Genomic DNA, 16,093 nt, shown 5'->3' on the forward strand with positions numbered 1-16,093 from the left:
CACCTGTCTGATCTTGATGAATACAAATCACTGGGACCTGTTGAATTACATCCCATAGTTCTAAAGGAGCTGGCAGAGGTCATCTCAGAATCACTGTACCACATCTTTAAAAAAAAAAACCGGAGCTCCAGGGAACTACCAGAGGACTGGAAAATAGCTGGGTCCTAGTTAACAAAATGAAATTCAATGTAGAGAAAAGTAAAATCTTACACTTAGGCAAGAAAAAATCAAAAGTAAATATATAGACTGGGTGAAGCCAGAGTTAATAGCAGTAACTGTGAGACGAATCTTGGAGTCTTAGTGGACAACCAATTAAATATGAGCCAACAGTGTGCAGCAGCACCCAAAAAAGTCAGCTGCATTAACAGAGGGATACAATCAAGATTAAGTGAGGTACTAATACAACTCTATAAAGCCTTAGTAAGACTACACCTAGAATGCTGAATCCAGTTTTGGTCACCACACTATAAAAAAGATGTTGAAACTCTAGAAAGTGTGCAAAGAAGAACAACCAGGATACAATGAACGGTTGCAGGAACTGGACATGGCTAGTCTAGTGAACAGAAGGACCAGGGGAGACATGATAGCAGTCTTCCAATATTTTAAGAGCTGCCACAGAGATGTGGGAGTCAAGCTATTTTCCAAAGCACCCAAAGGCTAGACAAGGCATAATGGAAATAAGGAGAAATTTTCTGACAGTGAGAGTAATCAACCAATGGAACAGCTTCCATTCGGAAGTTGTGGGAGTTTCATCACTGGAAAGTTTCGAGAAGAGACTGGATTGCCATCTTTCAGACATGGTGTGGGGTCTCCTGCTTGGGTGGGGGGTTGGACTAGATGACCTACAAGGTCCCTTCCAACTCTGTTAATCTGTAATCAAACTCATTATTCCTCACAGTTAACAAATTCACAGCTTCAATTCCAGACAAGCAATGTTGAATCCCAATATCAGGAGCACTAACATGTCTTCATGAGAGATCTACTTTTGTGGATGGAAACAAAACCATACCTAGAGGCTAAAATATCTAAATATCATACCTTCTTATCAATAGGCTAGTAAGAAAGCAGGGATATATCATGAAGACATGTTTTCCACCAATGATTGTCAGGGTAACTTTGCACTAGAAAGTTGTGAGAATGGTCCTAAAGCAATACTGTTCGGGAAGTTTTTCAGTTTTAGTAAAAAAAACTGAAATAAGATTTTTTTTATTAAAGTCATGTTGCAAAAATATCATTATTTTGGTATCTACTATTTTATAGAAGCACGAGGTTTGTTTTAATAAACTGCTATGTAATTGACCAGCACTGACAAATTCATCATTAACATATAAGCAGATTAGGTTTGTCTAGAAGATATAATAAATGTCCCCAAATATTTTTCATCTAGAAGAAAATGATCCATTCATATTCACTCACTTTTCTCACTCTAATCACAGTAAAAAAAAAATTAAGAAAACATTTAGAGAAGGTGTCGCTTTGATACTGTTCCAATCAGCATGGGTCATGACAATAAGTCAAACTAAATTAAGTCAGTAGACTTAGGTTTAGAATAGTTTTATTGTCACTTTGAATGTACACTACATTAAAATGAAATTTTGTTGCATACAGCTCTCAAAGGGTCACCACCTCCATTATCTACCTCAGAAACATGACAAAATAAACAAATAAACAAACAAACAAACAAACAAACAAATAAATAAATACAAAATTATGCATATACCCACATATATTATTTGACACGGAGAAAAAACACAGTCTAACATACCAATCTACTGAACACCATTTCAAAGAGTTTGTGTAAAGGTAAAAGTTCATGTAAAGACAACTTACAACCAAAGTTTAAAGTTGCTTCCCGGCTCCTTATAGTTCCATGTATATTGTATGCTATGCAAACATATGTTCCTTCATCTCTTGACTTCTCAGGATTATTGATTTCCAGGTTACCTCCTACCATACTGTAATGTTCTTTTGTCAGTTTAATATCAACATCCCAGTTGTTACGTTGCCACCTATTCAAGGAAAATATTTATTTTAAAAAAATATTAACACCTTATTTCAGCACTTCGGTTGCCCACATAACCTTCAAAACATTGGTATTTTATACCTACTGAATGAGATTATGGCAATAAGAGTATCTGATTCATTGAAACTGAAAATTCACTTTGAATTTTATGGTGTTTTTAAATCAGTCTGAATTTACTGCAATTTGATAATTTAAAAGATCTTCTGTGCATGTAGGAAAAAATATCTTTCCCTGAATCAAACTGGATTTCCAAATGATGTAATTTTATTAGTTAAAGCATCAAACTGATTTTCCAGATTGAGTAAGATATTGGACCTGAATTGATCAGAATTGACAATACAAATATGATCTTATTGCATACTACCATTTCTAGTGTAAATTACAGATTCCCTGAAATATATTATCCCTTGTGCTAGTTACAGAATTACAGTGATTCCTAAATAATGTAGTTATAAAATTGAAAATAATTATTTGAATGTTTTTTGCAAATATATAGAATTTAATAAAAAATAAAGTTTCTCACAGTTCATTCAATCATACTACCATATTAATTAGCCTATCCTGAGTTACAATGAACAGTTACATAATAGGCTGTCCTGGATGATATTTAATTGGGTTTTCAGCTTGATCCTACTGAAACTGAATTAAGAATGTAGTTTCTTAGATATTAGCCACCAGGGGGAGCATCTAATCTTCCTTATATATAATCTCTTCCATATAACATATAAATATAATATGGATTCAATTTTTACAATGCTCTATGAACACTGAAAAGCAGATTTGTCCCCCAATTAATTGTTTTATTACATTATAAAAGCAAAATAATGCACTGTAGAATATAGATAACAGCAGACTACGGTGTATTTTATAATAAAAAATTAGAAATTGTTAACACTATGATGTTTGGGGTAAGTTAAACTTTAAAGATGAGAACAAAAGCTATATTGATGTTAAATATAATTCCTATAGTGTTATCACCCAGCCCTCTCCCAGAAAAATGAAATATCCTAGGAAATATTGAAAAGGCAGAATATTTCTCTGGATGTGAAAAGAAAGAAACATATTTTAAAAGACAGAATAGCTGCCTGTAGCTTCCTGTCCATCCCCACTTTTGTCAATGGGCCATTAAGAAGGCTAAGCTAGTCCACTTTACATAAATAAGGCTTCTCCTTTATTATGGAGAAGGGGGAATGGGATTAAAAGCATGATAATATTGTCCCTTTACTCAACTGACCATATGGCATCTGAGAACTCAACCAAACCTGGATTCAAAACACATCTTAGAGAGTTGCCCCTGCATGGGCCCATGGGAGTCTTGTCCACCAACATTGAAGCATGTGATCACCTTTTCTGTTCAGGACTCAAGCCATGTTGTCCTGTTCACCAATAAGGCTGACACCATCTTTCCAAGCAGCCTCCATGTCATCAGTGTCTTTTTCCCCACTTGGAGCCAAACCCAGAAAGACATTTCTTTCATCAATTGGCGACCCAGATGGGACTCCAAGCTAGCCTAATCAATGGATATGGCCCAGGTAAGCCTCCCATACCGGCACAGACCCCATTGAGACTGTGGGTGGACTTTATCTTGGCCTTAACCATTGGATCTAGGTTTTAAAGGGGTTTTGAGTTTGAGCTCAAAGGCTGCCTGGAAAGAAGGTGAGTACCTCTAAATTTTAATTCTCTAAAGTTTAATTTTAAAGTATGGAAGAGCATGGGAAATGTGTGTATGTCTGCATGTGTGGGATCCTTCTCCTGATCACAGCTGGATCTTGGTTCCACTGTGTGTTTTACCAAGAGAGCCTGGAAAGTATTAGGGTCAGGCGAGAGCACAGGACCTTCTGTTAGGGAAAGGAGAGTGTGTGTGGAAATGGATGGAAAAGTGAATCAAAATTTTGTTGCTGTTGCTTTTGTCCTGTGAAAGCAAAAAAAGCAAAGGCCTATTGTGAGTGAAAAGAGTAGAGGTGCCTGGTACTACGTGCAGAGGGGCAGAGGTCCTTAAGGATTACTTTTTTAATCCCCAAAACCCATGTGATTCCCCGAGAGAAAGGGGCCGAATACTTCATGGGGGAATTGAAGTCCTTTCCAGAATCTTTTTTTTCCTGAAACTTATGGTGGGTGACACCCAACTAGGCCAAAGTGAGCCCTGCATGTAATGGGTCATGGGAAGCATTAGCTCGTGAGTGGCCAAAAGTGCCCTCGGAGATTTCCTTAGATGCCAAGATTTTGGCTGAGAGCAAGGAAATTGTGTGAGAAATGGGCTTTGCTGAAAGATAATACAGGAAAAGTAATTTGGTTACGTGAAGGTACTTAAAAGAAAAGGGAAAATGTCGGGGTTTCTTTTTTTCTCTTGTCTGTTTGTCTCTTTCTTTGTCTTCTATGCAACCATGTGGTTTGTTTGTTAAGATTTGTGCCTTCCCTAATTTAACAAATTTGTGCTGGGAATGACTAGGATGTGTAAACCTGAGAGTTCTCTTTTTCCCCCCTCTTATTTTCTCCTTGGCCTTGTGTGCCTAAGTCTTTATGCACCCTCAAGGTAATTGTAACTAAGATGTCTCCAATCCAAAAGTCAAGAATTTTAAAGTGTTCAAAGAAAGAAAAGAGTAAACTGGCAGAAATTGCCTTCGCTCAGTTTGTTGGGCCCAGAAAACTAAGCGAAGGGATGGTAGTCTTTATTTTATGTCTGTTTGGCCAACAGAAACAGAGTAAGGAGAAGTATTTTTTTTCCTTCCTTCCCTATGCCTTAAAGAAACAACCCAGGAAATGTTTTAAGTTCATTGACAAGAAAAGTTTCATCCTTGCATTTATTGTGTGTTTAAATGATTTTACCTGTTTATTTATTTCCTGAAGCATGTGAATCCAGACCCCATTTCTCATTGTGGTATCTCCATAATGTTACCAATTTATCTATTTAGTAACTGATTATTTTACTTTTTTAAAACTCTGCCTGCAAGCTTTCTACCCACGCCCCACGCCCCTCCCTTACCGCTAATCCTCCAACAATGCTTTTTCTGTGGGGGAGGGAACCTTGTTCTCATGTTTTTCAGCCCTGGAAGATTGTACTCTTCAGGTGAGTATAGATTTTTTTTCCTTTTGCGGGGGAGGAGGAGAGTGTTGCCTTTGTATGTGCATGTATGAGATGAAGGAAATTCCTACTAAAGGTTTGCCTTCAACCTGAGCAAAAACTCTCTGCACATCTATCTGGCCAACCTACTCTATTCTATCCTAAAGTAGAAACCTGGCCTCTAGAAGGCAGTTTTGATTTAGATTTTGTCAACAAATTTGCTGATTTTCTGGCCACCATAAGATGAACTGAAGAGAAGTTTTACCTGAGTTTCTTCCCCAAAGTGACTAAGGAGTCCACAGGGATATGTTAGAAAGCTGTTGCAGCAGTAATAGTTGTCTTTAAAAAGAAAAGTAGAGCTCGAGCCCCACTCAGATGCAAACGATGTGTTAATGAAAGTCTCCATACATCTTGGTCTTTAAAACTATGCCATTGATTGCCGAGAGAGCTAAGAGTTTGGATCTTTGACTCAAAGTATCTTTTTTTTAATTGCAATTTTTTAAAAAGCTGTTCTTCTTCCCTTCCTCTTTTACACCTGAGTGCATTTTTAAAAGCTTATGAGTGAAGGTGCTCTATCCTATGATATTTTGCTTGTTTGTTTGTTTGCAACACAAGTTGTTGTCCCTTTTGGAAATTTACTCATCTTACTGCAAAAGTGTTTCAATCATAGAGGCAATGGGAATGTCATGTTCCATGAAATTTACATGGTCTGCCTTCTGGAATAAAGTTTGGATTTCCACACTCGGACAGAATGGGTGAGATTCCACAACATGAGACTAAAGATATGTCTGTAAAGAACTGTATTCTTGGCCTCTCTCTTTTTTAACCTCAGAAACAAAGGACTTCTAGCTCAAACCATAACTCTTGAATTGGCTGCTGGTGATTGCATCTTGATAAAACCTGACATGAGGAAAAAAACTTAGCCAAGCCTGTCTGACCACTCTTACCAGCAAGCCAAGCCTAATGCCATCTAGCAGACATGAAAGAAAGAACCCTAAAATGCACAAGAAAGACCAAAAGACTCTCTTCGATCCCCAGAAGACAGCTGTAAAGACTATGGGGAAGGGTGAAAATTGATCCTAAAGTTGTTTTTTTTGCTTCCTTCACAGAAATTCATGTAAGGTTTTCTTTCTTGTCTCATTTATATTGTAATCAGTTTAATGTATTCATGTAAGAATTGTATTTGAGAATGGCTAGCACAGCAAGTTCTGAACACCTTAGATTTCTGTCTAGTGAGAGGGAGATTTTGTCCAAAATGTCTGTATTTTCTGTATTGTAGAAGCAGCTACACACACACACACACACACACACAGACAGACACACAAACACAAAGAAAAAAAGAGAGAGAGCCTATTCAAAATTAGATTGAAACTATTTCCTCCACACACAGTTTTTTCCTAGGTTAATTTTTGCCCTGGCACAAAAGCCTAAACAGTGATTTCTCCCTTTTAATCCCATGGGGGAGGGTCAATTCCCCTCAGGCAATTCCCCCAGTTGAAGAGCTAGCAGAGAGGATCTCCAAAAAACCCCAAGCCCTCACTGTGACGCTGCCCAGTAAAGCAGGATATGTTGCACTGGTGGTCTCATGAGTAGGAGTCCCCAGGCTCATTGTGTGTAATTTTACAAATACTAAATAGTCTGGATTGCACACTAGCTAAACTCAATTTGGCCTCACTAAAATAAGAGCTAGGGCAGGTTCAAGAACCATCCCTTTGAAATGGGCAGCCTGTAACTTAAAGGGAAAGCATGGTTGTGAAGAGAAAATTTTTACAAGATGTTCTATAGATGGCATTTAGATCCTAAAAAGTTGGCTTCTATGTATCCAAATTTACAACCCAAATGTTGGAGCTGTGGTTTTCTCGATGATACGTATTTCCATATATGGTGGACTTGCCAAAAGGTTAAGGCATTTTGGATAAAAATATGGTGGATTATGCAAAATATTTTTAAAAGAAGGATAAAGTTTACTCCTCAGTTATTTTTGTTAGGTATAAGTACTGACTTTACAGCGGTAGAGACTAACTTGATCCTGCACTTAATAACGGCAGCAAGACTGTTGGTGACGCAATACTGGAAGAAGGAAGACCTGCCTACAATTCAAGAATGGACATTGAAAGTTACAAATTTAGCCGAGATGGCTAAAATATCTGCATATCTTAAAGACCACTCAAATGAGAGATATAAACGAGACTGGAAAAAATGGATTGATTATATACAAAATAAATACGGAACTAAGAAATTCCAGATAGCCTATGCTTAAGATCAGGAATGATTTAAATTGTTTAAAGTTAGCTTAGCAAGAAGGAGCTAAGCTCAATGTAGAGATGTTATTAATTTCTTATTCTTTTCTTCTCAATATATTTTAGACTGTGTTTGTTAAAATCTATACCGTGTATGGGTTCTGGGAAGTTGTGGGGGGGGATGTGGTGGGTCGGGAGGGAGAGTGGGGGGAGGGAGGGATAGATATATATTAGGTTAGATAAGATGTGTTAGATCTCAATGTAATGTGACTTCACATGTATACTGTTCTTTTTTAATTTTTCTTTAAAAATAGGATAGGCCAAGTATATTGACATGTAGCGGAAATACACCAAGGAGAGGAGGAGTGGGAAAGAAGAAAGATGGGCAGAGAGGGATGGGAGAGAGGATGGGAGGGAAAGGTGAGAAGGAAGGGGGGAGTGGATGTGGAGAGAGGAGTGGTAGAGGGGGAGGGGAAGTAGGGTAGAGGGGGATGATGGAGGGAAGATAGAAAGGTGGAGGGTGGTGGAAGAAAGAGATGTATGGAGAGCGGAGTTATATTGGGTTTTTATTTTCTGGGGCATTGTTGACAAGAGGAAATGATGCAATTATTGTTTAATGCTGTATGGTGTTGGCTATGTACAGTATACATGTGAGTGTATGAAAATGAAAATAAAAAATTTGTGAGAAATGAAGAATTTTGGGATTTTTGCTTGCTTGAAACCTTTCTGGAAACCTGTTGCAAACCGCACCTATTAATCCAGGTAAAAAATTCTTTCAAGAATTAAAGAAAATAACCACTAGGTTCATTTGGCAGGGACGAAAACCGAGGATTAAACTAAAGTCAATGCAAGACAGCAAGGAGAGGGGAGGCTTAGCATTACCAAATTGGGATTTATATGCATCAGCAGTAACAATAACATTGGTGAAGGACTGGATAGAGCTAAAGAATAAAAGAATTCTGACCTTAGAAGACCATGACCTGCAGGCAGGCTGGCATACTTTTCTATGGGATGATAAAAATAAAACGCACAAATACTTTCAAAATCATTTAATCAGAAGAGCCTTACTGCAACAATGGTTCAAAATAAAAAAAATCCACTATGTGAAAATCCCAAATTGGCTATCACCAACAGAAAGGACGACTCACCCAAATTTTGCAGATTGGAACAAAAATGTTACAGAGACTTATTTGATAGACAGGGAAATTTAAAAACAATTGAAGAATTGGCAGATCAGAATATGAAAGTTGATTGGCTAACTTACCTCCAAATCAAAACTAAATACAATAAAGATACTAAAATATATGGCATCGAAACAGAACCACACGAATTGGATAAAATTATTCAAAGCCCAGATAGAAAGATGATAGGGAGAATATATAAATTCCTCCTGAAGTATAAAATGGAAGAGGAAATTGTGAAAGAACAAATGATAAAATGGGCACAGAACTTTGGCTAGAACATTGAATTTGACAAATGGGAAAAAATTTGGGGAATAAATTTAAAAATGACACTATCAGTTCCATACAAGGAAAACCAGTACAAAATGTTTTACAGATGACACCTGGCACCATCAAGGTTAGCTAAAAACTCAACAAATACCTCCCAAAAATGCTGGAAATGTGAATCGGTACATGGAACATATTATCATATGTCAGCTTCTGCTTTGCTATCGCTTCAGCTGCCATGAAACGGGGAGGGAGGGCATGGTATTTGGGAGGGGTTACTCATTGTGCTGGAGGAAGTTTCTGGAGTTCACCAACTGATCGGACTACGCATGTGTGGGTGTTTCCCGCCAGGACTAACGGCACTGACATTCCATCTTCGTGATGCCTTTTGAAGTTATCTCACACCTGACACTTGGAAGACTTATGATTGGACTGGGACTATGATGCCAAGGGGTGGGGAATGGGCTATTCTATATATCAATTGCTTTCGCGCCTAATTAATCAGACTTCGCTACGCTTTGCCTTTTAACCGTTCTTAATTAGTAAAAGTACACTTGATTTTCCACTCATGGAGTCTTGTGGTCTTTCTTTCCTAATTAATTAATGGAGAGGAGCTGACAGTTAGCGAAGTCTCATTAACACCTTACCAGGAGGTTACAGCCTTCCGTGGGGGGTGAAAGCTCAAAAAGACGAAACAGAGAAAATGTCTTCGCATGCCAGCGATGGAGAAATGGAAAAAGAAACCACTGGTATCTTATTTCCTGAAGAGTTGGCTCGGCTGGAAATAACGAGCCCTGCAAGTCCCCCCCGTTGGTCTTTGTCGGTGGGACAAAGAGAAGAGAGTGCGACCTGGGATGCGGCCGTGACCAGAAGAAAGCACCAGGAAAGGCCGTTTGAAGCGGGGCCAGAACGAAGACCCCAGGAAGGAGGTCAACCTGATTTCTTGGAACAGAGGTACTCTGGGCAAAGATTCGGGGAGGGAGAAGAGGCCGAGAGGGGGTGGGTGCATGAAAACCCATGGGCAGCTTCACCCCCCCCAGCCAGGGGTGCTGCTTGTCCAGGGGCCCCACCCCCCAGAAGACGCAGAATGGCTAAAGTCCCCCCCTTAACTGTAAAATATGATGGAAATCCTAAGAAGCTGGGGTCTTTCATCATGCAAGTTTTTAACTACATGGAAATCTATGGGCCTGATTTTGAATCAGACACCTTGAAAGTACGCATGGTTTTGCTGGCTCTGGATGACGAGGCCTCTGACTGGGGAACAGGCTTACACCAGGCTAATTCCCCCCTCCAGAGGAATTTTAATGCGTTTATGGAAGCGTTCAAGAGACGATTTGATGACCCCCTGACTGAGAAACGGGACAAACTGAAATTTATGACCCTCACGCAGGGGGACAGGCCGGTAACCCAGTACATTCAAGAGTTTCAACACTTGAGTAATTACATGAGGGGATGGAGTGAAGAAGCCCTTTTGGACAATTTTGCTTTGGGCTTGGATGAAGATATTTATCAACAATGTGTTAATCGCCACCTTCCCAAATGCTTAATAGTTTGGTTTGAAAACGCAGCTGATATTGAACTGGATTTAATGAGACTCCGATGTGCAAAGGAGGAGAGGGAGAAGCAAAGGGAGAGAGCTGCGAAATCTTCCCCCCCAAGCCGCAAAACCCCTTTCGGAGTGAGAGGCGAAGGGAGGGAAGGCCCCTCTGGAAAACCCAAACCATTTACCTGTTTTCGTTGTGGAAAGAAAGGCCATCGCACGCCAGAATGCCGCGCCAAACTACCCACGACCGACCCAACCCCTTCCAAACGGGAGGGGAAATCCAGCAAGACCCCAGACAAAAAGAGAAAGGAAGCTGCATTCGCTGTTGATTCCGCCCCCCCCCCCCGCTATTCAGCCAGGCCTTGGAGGGAGAAGCTGACGTCTCCACCAGCTCCTCTGATGACTCTGATGACGACGCCTCGCCTCGCTGGGTGAGTTCAAACAAAGGCCCTATGCTTATCCCAATAGAGTTGAGAGTTCTGCCCGATGGGGGGTCAGAATGCCTTCCCGCCCTCCTTGACTCAGGCTGTTCCCGCTCAATGATCAATCCTGCTATGGTGGAGAAGCTGGGCCTAAAATTACACACTTTAAAAACCCCTATTATCTTTTGCCAGATAGATGGGTCCATCGCAGGGGGGGGACCCGCCCATTTCTTTACTGAGCCCCTAGAGATGAAAATGGGATCCCACATGGAACTAATCTCTTTTATTGTGGCTCCTGGGATGGACAGGCCACTCATTTTGGGCCTCCCTTGGCTTCGAAAATGGAACCCTCGCATAAATTGGAGGGAGGGTTGGTTACGCATTCGCACGAAAGCACCTCCGGAAGGGGAGGGCGTTCCTTCAGAGCCGGTTAGCTGCAGTCCTGTTTTGGCCGCCAGAGGGCAGGAGAGGATTGAAGGAGAGGAAAAAATTCCAAAAGTGTATTGGGACCTGAGAGAAGTTTTTAGTGGGAAATCTTCCGACAAACTTCCGCCCCACAGGCCTACTGATTGCTCAATCGACATTTTACCCGGGGTGAAGCTACCAAAACCCCAAATATATTCCATGTCACCTAGGGAAATGGAAGAGATGAGGAAGTTCATCGATAAAAATTTGGAGCGGGGATTCATTGAGCCTGCCCGCCCTAAAGTCGCTGCTCCTGTGCTGTTCCGTGAAAAGAAAGATGGCTCTCTGAGATTATGTGTGAATTTTAAAAACCTTAATGCCATATCGGCCCAAAATTTATACCCGCTACCGTTGATGAAGGACATGTTAGCCCAATTGGGAAAGGGCCGCATTTTCACTAAACTGGACCTCAGGGAAGCATACTATAGGGTCCCTATAAAGGAAGGAGATGAATGGAAAACTGCTTTCAACTGCCCTCTTGGTTGCTTCCAGTTCCGGGTCATGCCTTTTGGCCTGCAGGGGGCGCCTGCAGTTTTCATGCAATTAATTAATGAGATCTTGCATGACCACCTTTACAAAGGAGTTATCGTATATTTGGATGATATCCTTATCTATTCTCACACTTATGATGACCACATCGCTCTGGTGCGCACGGTTTTGAAAAAACTCAGGGCCGCAGAACTTTATGCCAAATTGTCCAAGTGTGAGTTTCACCAGGCTAAGATTGACTACCTCGGTTATCGCATCTCTCCCGCCGGCATTGAGATGGACCCTGGGAAAGTGAAAGTGGTCACTGAATGGGATGCGCCCCGAACGCGCAGACAGTTGCAAAAAAATTTAGGCTTTGCTAACTTCTACCGTCAGTTCATCCCTTCTTTTGCCAAGATTGCGCTTCCTATCACAAATTTGCTAAAGTCCAAAGGTGGACCTAAACCTAAGCCTAGCAAACCACTGGACTGGACCATGGAATGCCAAGCTGCTTTCGACAAACTAAAACGCCTTTTTGCTGCGGAGCCGGTCCTGAAGCATCCCGACATGGACAAGCCTTTTGTCGTCCAGGCTGATGCCAGTGATGTCGCCGTTGGGGCCGTCTTGCTACAAGCCAATGACCAAGGTAACTTACAACCATGCGCTTACACCTCACGCAAGCTCACGGACACTGAGAGACGTTAGGCCATTTGGGAGAAGGAGGCGTTTGCGGTGCGATGGGCCCTATCCACATGGCGCCATTTCCTGGAAGGCGCTAAGCACCCTTTTGAGGTGTGGACTGACCACAAGAATCTGGAGGCGTTGAGGACCCCGCGCCATCTTTCCCCTAAACAGATGCGGTGGGCCCAACATTTCAACCGTTTCAATTTCACGCTCAAGTACATCCCTGGAGAGAAAAATTTCATGGCGGATGCTTTGTCCAGGCTCCCTCAATACAACTGCTCTAAACTGAGCATTGTTCAACCTATTGTTCCCACTTCCAGCCTGGCGGCTCCGGTGGTCACTCGCCAGCAAGCACGCGCGAAAGTGAAGGTGCCTCGAGATTTTCTCTCTGACCTCAAACGCGCCCTTCCCCAGGACGACTGGTTCCAGAAGCATCAGGATGAGTGCACAATGAGGGATGATCTACCATGGATCGGAGCCAAGCTTTATGTCCCCGCCTCTCTTCATCTCGTCATCCTCCAACGAGCTCATGATTCCAAATTGGCGGGTCACTTTGGTTTCGTTAAAACTTTACATCTGGTGAAGAGGCAGTTCTGGTGGCCCTCTTTGAAAAAGGACATTGAAATGTATGTTGCAAGTTGTCCGGTTTGTGCGGCCGCTAAAAGGCCTCCTGGAAAACTGCAAGGGCTGGTCCAGTCTGTGGCACGGCCTGTTGCCCCTTGGAAGGAAATTTCGATGGACTTCATTGTCGAGCTTCCTGAGAGCCAGGGACACACCGTCATTTGGGTCGTTACAGACTTATTTTCCAAACAAGTTCATTTTATACCTTGCCACAAGATTCCTTCTGCTAAGGCTCTCGCTAAACTCTTCATTTCCCACGTTTACCGATTGCATGGAGTGCCTGATCGTATTATTTCTGATAGGGGTGTCCAATTCACCTCAACCTTCTGGAAGGAATTTCTTAAGCGCATTGGCTCCGCCCAGGGCCTTAGCTCCACCCACCACCCTCAGACTAATGGGGCCTGTGAAAGGACTAATTCTGTTCTAGAACAGTATTTACGTTGTTTCATCAATTATCAGCAGGATGATTGGGTAGACTTGTTGCCGCACGCTGAGGTGGCTTACAACAATTCTGTTCATACCAGCACTGGTTTTACCCCTTTCCGGGTTGTTTTTGGTCAGGATTTTGTACCTATTCCGGAGTTGCCACGTGACCAACCGCAAGTTTCTTCCGTCGCTGACTGGAGTGAGCGTCTCAGCCGTGTTTGGCCTTTGGCTCTTGCTACGTTGGATGCTGCTCATCGCGCTCATAAGAAACAGGCTGATAAGAAGCGTACGCAGCCTTATCAGTACAAGGAGGGTGACCTGGTCTACTTGTCCACAAAGTTCCTTCAGACCACACAAAAATCCAAAAAATTGGGACCTAAGTATGTTGGTCCTTTCCCCATCCTCAAGATCATCAATCCTGTCTCCGTTCGTTTGCAGCTGCCTAAGCATCTCAACCGTGTTCATCCCGTATTCCACGTTAACCTCATTAAACCTGTTCGTGTTTCAACTTTATGTCCGCCTGATACTCCTCCACCTGCTCCTTTGTTGATTGATGGTGAACAGCACTTTGAGGTCTGTGAAATACTGGACTCCCGCAGGCGGCGTAATCGCGTCCAGTACTTAGTGGCTTGGAAACATTTTCCCCTCTCCCATACAGAATGGGTTGACAAGTCCCATGTTCATGCTCCCCGGCTGCTTCGGAAGTTTTATGCTGCTTATCCTGACAAGCCTTAATTTTCTCTTCCCCCCCCCCATTTCTCTTTTGTGTTTTGTTGTTCGCCTGTTTGTTTGTGCTTTTTGTTTTCCAGGCCTGATCGCCTTTTTCCGGGGGACGGCCGGATGTCAGCTTCTGCTTTGCTATCGCTTCAGCTGCCATGAAATGGGGAGGGAGGGCATGGTATTTGGGAGGGGTTACTCATTGTGCTGGAGGAAGGTTCTGGAGTTCACCGACTGATCGGACTACGCATGTGTGGGTGTTTCCCGCCAGGACTAACGGCACTGACATTCCATCTTTGTGATGCCTTTTGAAGTTATCTCACACCTGACACTTGGAAGACTTATGATTGGACTGGGACTATGATGCCAAGGGGTGGGGAATGGGCTATTCTATATATCAATTGCTTTCGCGCCTAATTAATCAGACTTCGCTACGCTTTGCCTTTTAACCGTTCTTAATTAGTAAAAGTACACTTGATTTTCCACACATGGAGTCTTGTGGTCTTTCTTTCCTAATTAATTAATGGAGAGGAGCTGACATATGGTGGACCTGTGAAGAGGCAAAAAAAAATTGGGAAAAGGATCAAAAATTGGCTGGAGGCAATAGCAAGGGTTAAAATAGATTGGAAACCTGATGTTTTTTTATTAGGAATTATGTCAGTGAAATACAAAAAAGAAATCCAATATTTAATACTACATATACTTACAGTGGCAAGGATCGCCTTTGCCCAGAAATGGAAAAACAAACTAACCCCAAATGAAGATGAAATAATAAGAAAGATTATGGACTGTGCCGAAATGGATAAATTAACGAAAGAAATACAGGGAAAGGAAGAATCAGAATTCTACCAGATATGGGATAAATGGTATAGGTGGGTGGAGGAAAGAAACAAAAATCAATGAAAGAATATAACAACACTCAAAAATAATAGTTATGAGTAAAATAAGAGGGTTAAGAATGGTGAAATCTAAATGAAATATGATAGAAGGGGAAATAATATAATGTGAGCGATATCGATTGATGATTGCTAAGATAAAAAACAGGAAGTTCCCTGTTCGCACTGTATTGTATAAATGTGGTGTACGTCTAATTTTTGTGTGTGTGTATTTTACATGTTTGTTAATAAAAATCTTAAATAATTTTTTTTTAAAAAAGAAACCTGTCTGGAAGCTCACAGAAAGTGATATCTAATACTAATTGGTATGGAAAATTGGATACTGTAAATTTCTTTCCAGAAATTGTGCCCTAGTTGCTAGACATTCATGGTTGAAAGCTCTCTGGGAGCCACTGAAGAGATCCTTCTGCTGTCTCTCTCAATGCTTTTCATCAGAAGAATTAAGTCTCCCTGATCTGACCAATTTTAATCTTTTGTCAAGAACATGTGTGTTCCATGCACACGTTTTGAAAAAAAAAAGGAGGGATTGTAGGAAGTTATCACCCAGCCCTCTCTCAGAAAAAATGAAATATCCTAGGAAATATTGAAAAGGCAGAATATTTCTCTGGATGTGAAAAGAAAGAAACATGTTTTAAAAGACAGAATAGCTGCCTGTAGCTTCCTACCCATCCCCACTTTTGTCAATGCGCCATTAAGAAGGCCAAGCTAGTCCCTTTACATAATAAAGGCTTCTTCACTGCAGCTGCAGGGGGGATGGGATTAAAAGCATGATAATATTGGCCCTTTACTCAACTGACCACATGACATCTGAGAACTCAACCAAACCTGGATTCAAAACACAGCCCAGAGAGTTGCCCCTGCGTGGCCCTATGGGAGTCTGACAACCAATCAGAATACATTTCTTACACAGGAACAGGAAATAGAGAGATGGGACTGAACAGGTTATAAAAAGCCTAGAAAGCCCCTCCCTCAGCCCTTCTCTTCTTCTTCACCAACATTGAAGCATGTGATCACCTTTTCTGTTCAGGACTCAAGCCATGTGGTCCTGTCCACCAATAAACCATCTTTCCAAGCAGCCT

General features: G+C 41.6%; 1 protein-coding gene across 3 annotated transcripts in view; it reads right to left on the minus strand.

Annotated features, from left to right (window-relative positions):
* Positions 1-16,093, minus strand: part of CNTN1 (contactin 1) — a 286,347-nt gene that overhangs the window by 125,290 nt on the left and 144,964 nt on the right. For all 3 annotated transcript variants that reach the window (XM_032221821.1, XM_032221822.1, XM_032221823.1), the window contains one exon: positions 1,831-2,009. In XM_032221821.1, the coding sequence (XP_032077712.1) occupies positions 1,831-2,009 (179 nt within the window). The remainder of the gene's footprint in view (positions 1-1,830; positions 2,010-16,093) is intronic.

The sequence above is a fragment of the Thamnophis elegans genome, chromosome 7, assembly GCF_009769535.1.
Source record: "Thamnophis elegans isolate rThaEle1 chromosome 7, rThaEle1.pri, whole genome shotgun sequence".
NCBI classification, from domain to species: Eukaryota; Metazoa; Chordata; class Lepidosauria; order Squamata; family Colubridae; genus Thamnophis; species Thamnophis elegans.